Genomic DNA, 12,043 nt, shown 5'->3' with positions numbered 1-12,043 from the left:
TGAAAAAAGTTGGTACCTATGCTCTGCCCACCAATTGACCTTGGACCTTGGACAAACCACTTCCACTCTGGAAGTTTTAGTCCTCTTTTCTGTAAAATAGCAATAATACTAACACCCTATCCAAGTGCCTTGCTCAGTGCCTAGAGCAAGGGAAGCCCTAGATATATGTGGTGTGGAAGGGTTCAGTATTCAAGTGACAATTCTTAGAAAGCTAGCGTTTTACTTGAACTTAAAATTAGTCTTCACACTTGAATTGCAAATTGGTCCCTAATTAATGTCTTCAGGGCAAAATCTATGTTTAACCTGGCTTGATGCTGAGACAGAGGTAGCAAAACCTTTTGAGGCAAGAGAGGAAACAGCATTAGTCACCAAGAACCTATTGTGTTCAGCAGGCTAGGGGTCCAGAATTCAGACGGGACCTGTGTGGGTCCTGGAGACTCTACTAATCCCGACCCCTCACTTTAGTCTGCTGTTCCTCAGAACTGGATTATTGCAGGGCGCCCCGTGCAGAAGCCCACACACTTTCCCATCTGGTCCGTCACTCTTGTCTTCATTCAGGTGGCACATCTCATCTTAGTCCTCACCGGTAAGTCCCCCAGCTACCTGTTGAGGACTCCACTTTCTCCAAAGGAGAAATTGAGGCCCTAGGAAAGCAGTTCCTTGCTTCCTCGGCCCTCCTCGACCCTCCTCGACCCTCCCTCGATTCCTCCAGGTCCCCACGACCGGTTTTCCGGAATCCCAGTTCTCGAGAGCCTGGACCACCGGCGACCACCAGTGGCTCGGCCAGAGCGCGGCGCAGGTGAGGGCGGGGCTGGGGGCGGGGCCAAGAAGACGACGCCCCGCCCCTGAGGCCGAGGCGCGGCCCCTCAGCCTGCACCTCGCCTGGCCGCGGAGCGCCGCCGAGCGGCCAGCGGGCGGGCACTCGCTCCGCCCCCTCCCGGCCGGCGCGAGGCTCCCGCCTCCTTCCCTCTGCGCCCGCTCCCGCCTCCCTCCCTTTCCGCTGCCGAGGCGGCGGGAGCCGAGCCCGAGCGGACCGAGCCGCGGCCGCAGCGGGCGGCGGGCGCAGAGGCGGCAGCGGGGCGGGCCGCGGCGGGCAGTCGGGCGGCAGCGGCGGCGGCGGCGGCGGCGGCGATGCGGCGTCCCCGCTGAGCCCGCCCGCTCCTGGCGCCAGGGGCCCGCCGCGCGAGGCGGCCCGGGTCGGGCGGCAGCATGCGGAGCGGCGAGGAGCTGGACGGCTTCGAGGGCGAGGCCTCGAGCACCTCCATGATCTCGGGCGCCAGCAGTCCGTACCAGCCCACCACCGAGCCGGTGAGCCAGCGCCGCGGGCTGGCCGGCCTGCGCTGTGACCCCGACTACCTGCGCGGCACGCTCGGCCGCCTCAAGGTCGCCCAAGTGGTAGGTGCCGGGTGGGGCCCCAGGTGCGGGGCCGGCGGCCTAGCCTCGCGCCTTCCCTCCGCGCGCCCCGCTCCCACTCCCGCTGCGGGGGCGCAGGCCCCGCCGGCCTCCGCCGCGTCCCGGGGCCAGAGCCCCTGCTTCTCGTACCCCTCTCTTGGGCAGGGTTCCCAGGCCGTCCTCCCTTACCCCGTTCTTTGGCCCACGGCCAGAGCCTGCACTCCCCAAACTGGTAGCCTCAGGTGTGTCGTCTACCTGCATACCTGTCCCCGGGCCTACCTGTCCACTCCCGCCTTCATTACTGGACTTGGTGATGTGTGGAGCCTGGCGCCAGGGATCTTGCGGTTTTCTGGCTTAGCAACCTGTGGCAGGTTTTAGGGGCCCCGTTCAGCCACCGTACGGTCTTTGCCTCGGCCTCTGGAGACTGAGGACTGCTGCTTGCTTTCTTCCCTGGCGCCTAGAAGGGGTGGACACTCAGTAAATATTTGTTGAATGGGAGGCATGTAGCCCAAATGCAGTGGAGAGCCTAGATCTGCCTAGATCTGCCTGCTGTCTCCAGTTTCTACTGCAGAGGTTTGAGTCCTCTGCATCCCGGAATCCTCTGCCCAACACCGATGTCTGGCACTGCCCAGTTGATACCCAGAGTTAATTCACTCCAGTAGGGCAGCCAGTTTTGGAGGTAACAGAAACAGGGAACTTTCTGTTGGACTTGTCCATAGTAGAACTCATTTCTCAGGGTCCTGATTTTTAGCCTCATGGTGTTCAGGGGATGGGTCTGTCAGTTCTTTTCCTTTTAGACAAGGCTCTTTGGGCTGTTGCTTAGCTCAATTGTGGACAAGGCATACTGCAGCTTGAAAAACCTGTGTGTCCCACATACTCCTCTACACAGGTAGACCTCCCTAGCCTCAAAAGCCATTTGTATGGAACTGCAATGTATGAGTATTTCATTGCTTTAAGCATTGGTCCTCCTGTGCTTACTTACTTGGGTGCATACATAAACATTCTTTGGGAATAATATCGTGTGTGAACACCCTTTAAATAAAGGTCCCAATGTTTGTAAATCACAGAATCACAGACTGTTTTATCTCTGTCATGGATGAGAGGCTTGTTCTGATGATTGCTGGGGGTATTTTTGAAGAATTTTGAAGAAAGATAAAAGGAGTAGGTTATCTGTCTAGACTTTTAAACTGAACTTAATCTAGTAAACCAGAATGTTCTCAAAGGTATATTGGTTTTGTAGTTAGGTATCATTGCTGTTAGCAAAGAGAATGTAGGAGGTGGGGAGGAGCTATAATCACTTTTAAAAGTAGCAGCTAGCCAGTGTTTGAATACAGTACAGATGATCAGAAATGGGCCCAGTAGGACTGAACTTGGACCTGGTTGGAATACAATACCTTGTCAAGTACCTTGCTTTGTTTACTCTGTGGGCCTCTGAAAGTAAATTCGAACTTGCCACTGGAAAACTAACTTGCCACTCAACAGATCTAGTAAAATAATTGAAATTCAGTAGTTTGTACAGAGTGTGCATTATCACCTCATTAGTGGGACATTTTACCTATGGCCAGGAATGGAAGTCAATGGTATTTATTTACCTTTCAGAAAAGTACTATTGTGGTTTTTGGGGCTTTAATCTGAAAGAACTTTGGGGCTCAGCCCCTAAAATCTCTCCTAATTCTGTAATTTGTCTGTTCTTTAGAATTTAAACATCAAGAGATAGCCAGCAGGCTGGGGTTGTGGCTCAGTGGTAAGGGTGCTCACCTAGCATGTATTCTATCCTCAGCACCACATAAAAATAAAATAAAGGTATTGTGTCCATCTACAACTAAATATATATATATATATATATATATATATATATATATATATATGAAAGAGAGAGAGAGAGAGAAAGGGACCTACCTACTTGAAGGGCGTGTCTTGGTGGTCTTGTTGTACTTGGATGCTCAGCCTTGATAAAAATCTGGGTTTTTGTCTGGGTTGTGCTGGTTTATGCCTGTAATCCCAGTGATTTGGGAGGCTGAGATAGAAGGATTACAGGTTCAGGGCCAGCCTCAGCAATTTAGCAAGACCCTGTCTCAAAAATAAAAAGGCCTGAGATGTAGCTCAGTGGTAAAGTGCCCCAAAGGTCAGTCCTTGAGATTGAGAGCTTCTTGGAATCAGGGGCTTCATTTACCTTGATCTTCTGAATCATAATCTGCATTTTAATAAAATTCCCCAGGTGGTCAAACATGTGTGAGACTTACCTGTGTGTGTCATCTTAATGGTAAAAAAAAAAAAAAATCTCCCATAGCTGCTACAACCAGCTCTAACAGTACCACTCATGATAAAAGTCAACCATAAGCCCGAGGTTTGTCTGGAAAATGAGCTGGTACCTCTCTTGAAAGATTAAGAGAATGAGATAACATATAAAAATCAGCAGCTATCTCATTAGATACTTAATTGGTGTGTAATAAATGTTAACTGTCATTATTGCTGATTAATATTTTCTGTCTCTAAGGAAATGTGATTGAAGTGTTGCCCCTCCATCATAATTATATATTTTAATTAAATGTAGTTTACTTCTGATGATTTAAATTTTTAAGTGGAATGTCATTTAATAGTAACACTAATCTGAATTATTATGAAAATTAATCAGTGCAATTGCATAGATTATATCTTTTCAGAACAAAACCCGGACTTATCTCTTGTTGGGGACAATGTCAACAGTGTTTCTATCAAACAATAAATGTTCACATTTTGTAGAAAAAGTTGATTTGAACAATTGACTTACATTATCCCCATCCTCCTCAAGTGTGAATTCTGTGAGAGCATATTGGTTTTTAGCTCCCAGATGCCATTTAATGAAATATGTGTAGTGTATGTAGACCTTTTGCTTATTATTTTTTAATCAATGTGGTTGAAAGTAGAGTTTTGCTCTTGGGATGATATGGGCATACTATAGTATAGACTATGATGTAGGAACAGGCCTTGGATAGGACAAGACTTTTTAAAGAGTGAAGTTGTCCAGATCAAGATGTTTTTATGGTCGTTAGGCAGCCCAGTATCCTGTGGGTCAGTTTTTCCAGTGCTGGAGTGATAGACTTGATTAGAAGGGTTTTTACTTTCTTCATGGGCTATTCCTAAGCTTGTAGGTCCCTTGTGGTGCTGCGCTCCTCCACTGACTGAACTAGGGGATAGGCTTCTCAAAGACAAGTCCGTTCCAGAAAGATCCTTCAGAAACCCCTGGTTGCTTCATATCCCTTTATTGAGTCCCTCCATGCCCAATACTTTGTTTAGGACTTTGTATAACATAAGATAGGTAATAGGAGATGTTAAATTAAAATTTTAGCTTTGTTAGCCAAGCATAGTGGCACATGCCTATAATTCCAGTGACTAGGGAAGCTGAGGCAGGAGTATTCCCAAATTTGACAAATTTGAGGCCAGTCTCAGTCATTTAGTGAGGTCCTGTCTCAAAATAAAAAAGAACTCGGGAAATAGTTCAGGGGTAAAGTTCCCCTGGGTTTAATCTCCACTACCCCCTACCTTCCCCAGTTTTTAAGCTCTATTGATTTTGAAATCTTAACCATATCACCTCTGACTTATTTGGGAATTTTAGGAAGTGTAAGAATTAGGAGGTTAAAATAAGATGCTTTCTTAGGTAGCTCAAAGGCAAATTGAGGTATTTGCATTTCAGGCTGGGTAATGGCATATCTTTTATTTGATGGGAATTTTGTCAGTTTTTCATCTCAAGACAGTCAATACAATTCTGACTGAAAATTGCTTTCTGGAGGATGTCCTGGGGTGGGACAATATTAAAAAACAAAGGACAACAACAAAAACCCCAGATTGCATATTTACTAAAATCTATTGTGAACATAAATTAAGGGAACTACATGAAGTAAAAATAGCCACATTTACAAAGATGCACTTTTGTGTCCTGGCCATAGCCAAGGTGTAGAGCTCATCAGTCCCAGATTCTCTCAAATGTACAGTATCAGGTAATTAATAAATTTGTTGTTGCTAATGGATTTTGTTTATTAAAACATTATAACATTAAAGAAAGTTAGAAATCATCTTAGTATGACAGGCTCAAATGATCAGGACTTTGGAATTTTTTGTTTCCAAAGGCTCTGTGGCAAAGTCCTGTGACCATGATTTCCAAACTTTTTGCTATTAGACTGTATAGTAAATGTTCTCATGAACAGAGCCTGAATTCCCCTTTTGAACTGTTACTTACTTTTTTGTCATTATTAAATTTCAAGGAGTGCTTTTACTACATCAAAGGGCAATCCCCATCACATTCCTGAACATTAAAAAAAAAAATACTGCTAAGGGGTTGGGAGATGTAGTTCAGTAGTAGAGCATTTGTCTAGTATACTCATAGCTCTAGGTTTAATCCCTGAGATTGCAAAAAACAAACCCAGGCTCTGGATGCTGAGGCAGGAGGATCGTGAGTTCAAACCCAGCGTCAGCAATGCAAGGCGCTAAGCAACGCTGTCTCTAAATAAAATACAAAAAAGGGCTGTGGATGTGGCTCGGTGGTTAAGTGCCCCTGAGTTCAATCTCTGTTACCAAAGAATTGAACAAAATAAAACCCAGGTTTGGTTGATATTTTCTCCCACAACCTACCTTGAAGGGCTCAGTGTATGACAGGTCTCCCATATGATTATCCATATATACAGATGACTGGGAAAGGGTGAACTCCGTTAAGTCCTTATAGTTCCCCCTGCCACAGGGCCTGTATTAGTCAGAGTTCTCTAGAAGGAACAGAACCAACAGGAGATACATATATGTATATATAAGAATGATTATAAAAGGGGGTTTATTAGATTGGCTTATACAACCAGAAGCTGTATAGTACCACAATGGCCATCTGCAGGCTGGAGAGCTGTAGTAACCAGTAGCTGTGCAGTCCAAAACACCAAAGCCTCAGAACAAGAGGGATCAATGATGCTACCCTAGTCTGGGACCAAAGGCTTCTGGATACTTGCTGGAAAGTCACTGGCAGAGACCACTTTGGGAGAGTGAAGGAGCTGGAGTCTCATGTCCTCAGGCAATCCCTGAAGCAGTCAAAAACCTGTTCACAAAGAAGAAAAGCTTGTATCTGTTATTACTTCCTTGTTCTTCCAACTTTTATTCCATCCAAGCCTCCAACCTATTGTGCTGCCCACACACTTAGGGAGGGTCTCCACTTCAGTTTGCTATCCCACATCCCAATCATTCTTAGACACAAACTCAGGGACTCACCTGGAAGCCTCTTAATCTCAGGCATCTCTTAATCCAATCAAGTTGACAATTCAGATTAATCATTACAGGAACAAATTATTTTTTTCCTGACAGCTCTGGAGGAGCTTTTTCTTTTAATTTTTGTTTAATAGTTGTAGTCGGGCAGCATGCCTTTATTAAGTTTTTTATGTGGTGCTAAGGATCAAACCCAGTGCCTCACACACAGTAGGCAAGCATTCTACCACTGAGCTACAGCCTCAGCCCTTCTTTTTCTTTCTTTATTTGTATGGACACAATACCTTTATTTATTTATCTATTTTTGTAGTGCTGGGAATGGAACCCAGGGCCTTGGCATGTGAGGCAAGCACTCTACCAACTGAGATATATCCCCAGCCCCCTTTATTTATTTTTATGTGGTGCTGAGGATGGAACCCAGGGCCTCATATGAACTGGGTGAGCACTCTGTCACTGAGCCACAACTCCAGCCCTGAAGGAACTTTTCTTGATTAGAAATTAGTGAGCATCTCTCCCAGGTCATGAACAGCAGAGGTTGCCAAGAGGCAAGGACAGGACTTGAGTGTGCCTCCTGAGTCTTGGATGTTTCTCTTCTGCCAGAATGAATGAAGCCAGGGTTTGAGTGTGTCCCTCAGAGGTTAAGTTGGAACCTTAATTTCTCAGTGCAGCAGTGTCGGGAGGTGGGACGCAATGGGAATTGTCTAGGCCATGGGTATATAGCCCTCATGGATGGATTAATGCCTTTCTCCTGTGAGTTCTCGCCCTTGCAGGACTGGATTCATTACTATGAGAATGTGTTGTTATGAAGCAAGTCTATTGCTCGTGTTCTCTCTCTCCCCTGTACATGCTCCTTAGTCCTTCTGCTTTCCACCATAAGTTGAAGCAACACAAGGCCCTCACCAGAAGCTAAGCTGCTGTTGGAGCCAGGCTTTTGTTTTAGTCAGCTTTTTTGCTGCTGTGACTAAAAGGACCCAATCAGAACAACTTTAGAGGAGGAAAAGTTTTCTTAGGGGCTCACAGTTTCAGAGGTCTCAGTCCATAAACAGTAGGCTCCATTCCTTGGAGCTCGAGGTGAGGCAGGACATGATGGTGGAAGAGTGTGGCAGAGAGAAACAGCTCATATCATGATCAGGAAGCCGAGAGAGTCCTCTGTTTGCCAGAATCAAGTATATACCCCAAAGCCATGCCCTCAATGCCCATCTCCTCCAGCCAAACCCCTCCACTTCAGTTACCACCCAGTTAATCGCTATCAGGGAATTAAATCACTGATTAAGACTCACAAGCCAAATATACTCTGAATCTTCTTATATTGTCTCACATATGAGCTTTTGGGGATATCCCACATCTGAACCATAACACTCTTAACTTCTCAGCCTCCAGAACTGTAAGCCAAAAGAAGCCTCTTTTCTTTATCAAGTACCTCAGTCTCAGGTATTCTGTTGTTGACTAAAACAAATGCTTACTTGAGTGCCTGAGAGAGACCTATTTCCAGCCTAGAAGTGGTACAGGATATACCTGAGCTGCACCATTCGCTTGGTTTACCCCATTAGGGCTGAGTGTTTATGACAATCACAGCTGATTTTTTTTAACCCCTCAGTGATCCTCCCAATGGTGTTAAAGTAACTTGCACATAGCAGCATTTTAGCCTTTAACAAACAGCTGCTACCACTGCCTCTTGTGTCCTTATTAAGTAGCTTTAAATCCTTTCGTAGGATGAGGTCAGATTTCATTGGAAAAATAAAGTTATTTTTTATGGAATAGAGACAGAAGGCCTGTGACAGTGATCACAGATAATATATTTTTCTAAACAGTCCCAATTTCCTATGTTTCTTCATCAGACTATGAATAAGAGTAGTCTTAAGTTTTAAAAAATTATTTTACTTTAATTTATGAAATTCAGACACTGTATTATAGCAATTCATGTAACACATACCTATGTATTTACAATGTGTCCTGATATTTTTATTTGGAAAAATAAGATTATTCCTTGGAGACAGGCTATATATACAAGAGAAGTAAAAAGCAGGGCAGGATGAGATGGGATTTGGATTCCTTAGCAATATGAGACTTCAGAAGGAGGAAGGATAGACTTCAGAAGGAGGAAGAACAGTAGAGAGCAAGGCAGCCCTGCCCAAGGGGGTGACCTCAGCATCCTGGGTGGCAGCAAAGAGCCAATTTAAACTCAGTATAGAGTGGTTCAGGGCTCAAGAGTGAGGCTACATCTGGTTGAAGAGAGGACAAATGAGTGGAAGGGTACAGAATTCAGAAAGTAGCACCTCCTTGGAGAAAAGATTGTGCTTTTTTAGCGTTTGAAACTGCCCTGTTTTAAAAACTTTACTGATGGGGAGGATTTTTGTGTGAAAAATTCTCCCTTCAAAAGGGGTTCAGCCTTCAACCCAGTGTGCCTTGAGTGTGGATTTGTTTTGCATACAATGAGAGGGTTTGGTCATTGGTTTTCAGAATGGGGTTCTCTGGGGTCATCCTTAGAATTTATTAAGGAAATTATGGGGGACTGAGATAGAATGAAGGACTGAGTACTAATTATATTTCAGAAACACTAATATAAACTGTACTAAGCAAAATAAGGCAAATTTCTTTAACTAGAATTTTATTGTACTGATTATTCATATGGATCAGATGCTTTGTTTAACTTTTTTTTCTTATGGTGCTGGGGATGGAACTCAGGGCCCCACACGTGGCATGGCAAGTGCTTTACCACTGAGCTACATCCCCAACTCTTAGTATTGGTTAATGTTTTGATGAATATACTTCTACCTCAGTCTTGGCACTGGGATTTATTTTTCCATCCTTCACCCTGTTCCTGAAGATGCCCACTTGGCTCTGTTCTTCAGGTACCTGCTTAAAGAGAGCCCTTCCCTATTGACTGTGTTTATGGCAGGACACTTCTCCCACTCTTTGTCCTCCTGCGCTGCTTTATTACTCTTCATTGGTAAGTTCCATGAGAGCAGAGTCTTCCTGTTGAGTTTTCTGCTGTGTGCCCAGTGTCTAAAATAGTGCCTGGTACTAATAAGATGCTGGATAAACAGTTGAATATGTGTTTGTTTTGATAAAAGAAAGAAAAAATAATAGATAATTAACACAGTTTGTGTGGCCAAGTTATTTGAAAACATGGAATTCATGGAAAAACAATATATATTTATAAACTAAAGGACTCTGTTTTAAGTGGAAAATATTGGGGAGAAAATATGGAAATAAAATGCTATCGTAATGACTTTTTCTGTTTTTAACTTTTTTTTTTTTTTTTTAAAGAGTGTCTACTGCCACTGGGAAACAGAAGCTTTTGCTTAGGAGACAGATTTTTGAAAAGTGGGGGGAAACCATAGGAAGCTTTGCCAAGCGTTTTGCTTAGAAAAGTGTAAAATGAAAACCAGGGATTCTATCATTATTGAAGCTGTCCGCTTTCTGATTAACATGTTCAGAGAAAGAAAGAGTTGATCCTCTCTGCCAAGACAGTATATTTTGAGACCCCTTAGAGTAGTAGACAGTGTAAATGTAAAAAACTCCAGCTGGGGTTGGGGCCAAGGGTCATAGTGGCTGTTCTTACAAAGCTCTCTGATTTAAAGTAAAGACCATGGGGTGATCCCAATGAGGGCTGGAGAGGGTCCTAAGAAGTACTGTAGTCCAGAATTTTGACTTGGGGGCTGGGGTATAGCTCAGTGGTAGAGCACATGCCTAGTGTGCATAATGCCCTGGGTTCGCCCTGGAAAAAAAAATCTTGAATTTTGTTTCTGAAAATTTCATATGGCTGATTAAATTTGGGACTTAAATGAGTTAACAAACACTTAAAATGCTCAAAGTTAAATCGTGGAGAGTTCTGGATAATTTCTTTATTGCCACTGCGATTTGATGACGGGAGCAGTAGAAGCCTTCATTTTTGTGGTTTCCCATTTATTCCAGCACAGCTATGAAAAACAGTTTGAGGCTCAAAGATTTTTGTGCCAGGGCTGTGGGGGTCAGGGGAGGAAAAAGAAAAGGGAAGAAAAACCCAGGGATAGCAACTCTTCTAGTGGTAGTTGCTGATTTGTTTGTTTGTTTGTTTTGTTTTTGAGATAGGGTCTAAGTTGCCTGATTTAGCCTCAGACTCTGGAGCCTTCTGGGTATCTGGGATTCTAGTCATATGTAACCACACCCAGTTTGGTGGATACTTCTTCATATAAATTTGAGTGCCAGGATCAGGTTAGGTGCTTAGACAAAACTCAGGAGTAAGCTGCAGCCCCTGATTGCTGGTGGGGGAGAGAGACAGGAGATGGACCTCCAGTTTGCCAGCAGGGTATTGGGGTTGGAAGAATTATCAACCTTTGGGGCCTTTTCCTTTTTTTTTTTTCCCCCTTAATACTGGGGTTTGAACCCAGAGGCACTTCACCTTTACCTTTACCCTTATTAGAGCAGCTAATACAGAGTTTGGGTTTGTGAATTTCATTTTCATTTTTTGTGCATTTATTTTTGCTTGTGCTGGGGGTTGAACCCAGAGCTTCATATATGCTAGGCAAGCACTCCATATCCTCAGCCCTGGGTTTCTGAGTTTTAGAGGATAATTTTTAAAGGATAATGTCACGACTCATGCAAATATGAATGATTTTATTAATGAGGGAGCCAGTAAGATGTTACAAACTGGGCTGGGGTTGTACCTCAATGGTGGAGTGCTTGCCTCACATGCATGAGGCACTGGGTTCAATCTTCAGCACCACATAAAAATAAATAAGTAAAAGATATTTGTGTGTGTGTGTGTGTGTGTGTGTGTGTGTGTGTGTGTATATATATATATATATATATATAAAATTATAAGCTCTTCAAAGAAAAATTTTTAGAGTAGGTATGTATACATTCCATGAAATGGATTTCAAGTGGATGCAGCTTTACTTGTAGTGGGATCAGTTCTGTTTCTCAGACAGAATTCATTTGCCTGTCTATGGACAGGAACCATTTGCACTGCTGTTAGTTGTATACAGCTTAACAGTTGTAAAATAACTCAAAGACACGAAGAGTCCAAGTTTCATAGGATTAGAACTTGGAAAGTTAGTAACAGGGTCTAGTTTTCCATTGAAGTTTCTTAGTAACCTTTTTGGTCCATTTCAGAATTGTTCGGTTTATCTTGAGATGGTGACTTCACAGGAAAGGGTTTGGGCAGATATTTATATCAAAGCCATACATGTCAGATTCTTCAAATTTCATTTATCTCCTTTTCTCCCTTTCCTCTGCTCCTGTAGCTTGAGGGTGATCCTTAAGTATCTGGGTTGCTGGATGAGCATCCTGTTTGGCCTTCTGGTCCTCACTCTAGATTTCTCTACTGTTTTTTGTTTTTATTTTTCTCTGGTTACTTTTCTTTCTTTTTTCTTTTTTTGTAGTTGTAGATAGTCATCATGCCTTTATTTTATTTATTTTTATGTGGTACTGAGGATTGAACCCAGTG

At 43.7% G+C, this 12,043-nt stretch overlaps 1 protein-coding gene across 1 annotated transcript in view; it reads left to right on the top strand.

The window, feature by feature from the left end:
* The first annotated feature begins 1,209 nt into the window (after positions 1 to 1,209).
* Cmtm4 (CKLF like MARVEL transmembrane domain containing 4) overlaps positions 1,210 to 12,043 on the top strand; it is a 57,159-nt gene continuing 46,325 nt past the window's right edge. Inside the window, exon 1 of the mRNA XM_026392646.1 lies at positions 1,210 to 1,395. Coding sequence (XP_026248431.1) covers positions 1,210 to 1,395 — 186 coding nt within the window. The remainder of the gene's footprint in view (positions 1,396 to 12,043) is intronic.

Source organism: Urocitellus parryii, chromosome 15, assembly GCF_045843805.1.
Source record: "Urocitellus parryii isolate mUroPar1 chromosome 15, mUroPar1.hap1, whole genome shotgun sequence".
Classification (NCBI taxonomy): Eukaryota; Metazoa; Chordata; class Mammalia; order Rodentia; family Sciuridae; genus Urocitellus; species Urocitellus parryii.
The sequence above is the reverse complement of the archived record's forward strand: the minus strand, read 5'-3'. Positions and strand labels throughout refer to the sequence as shown.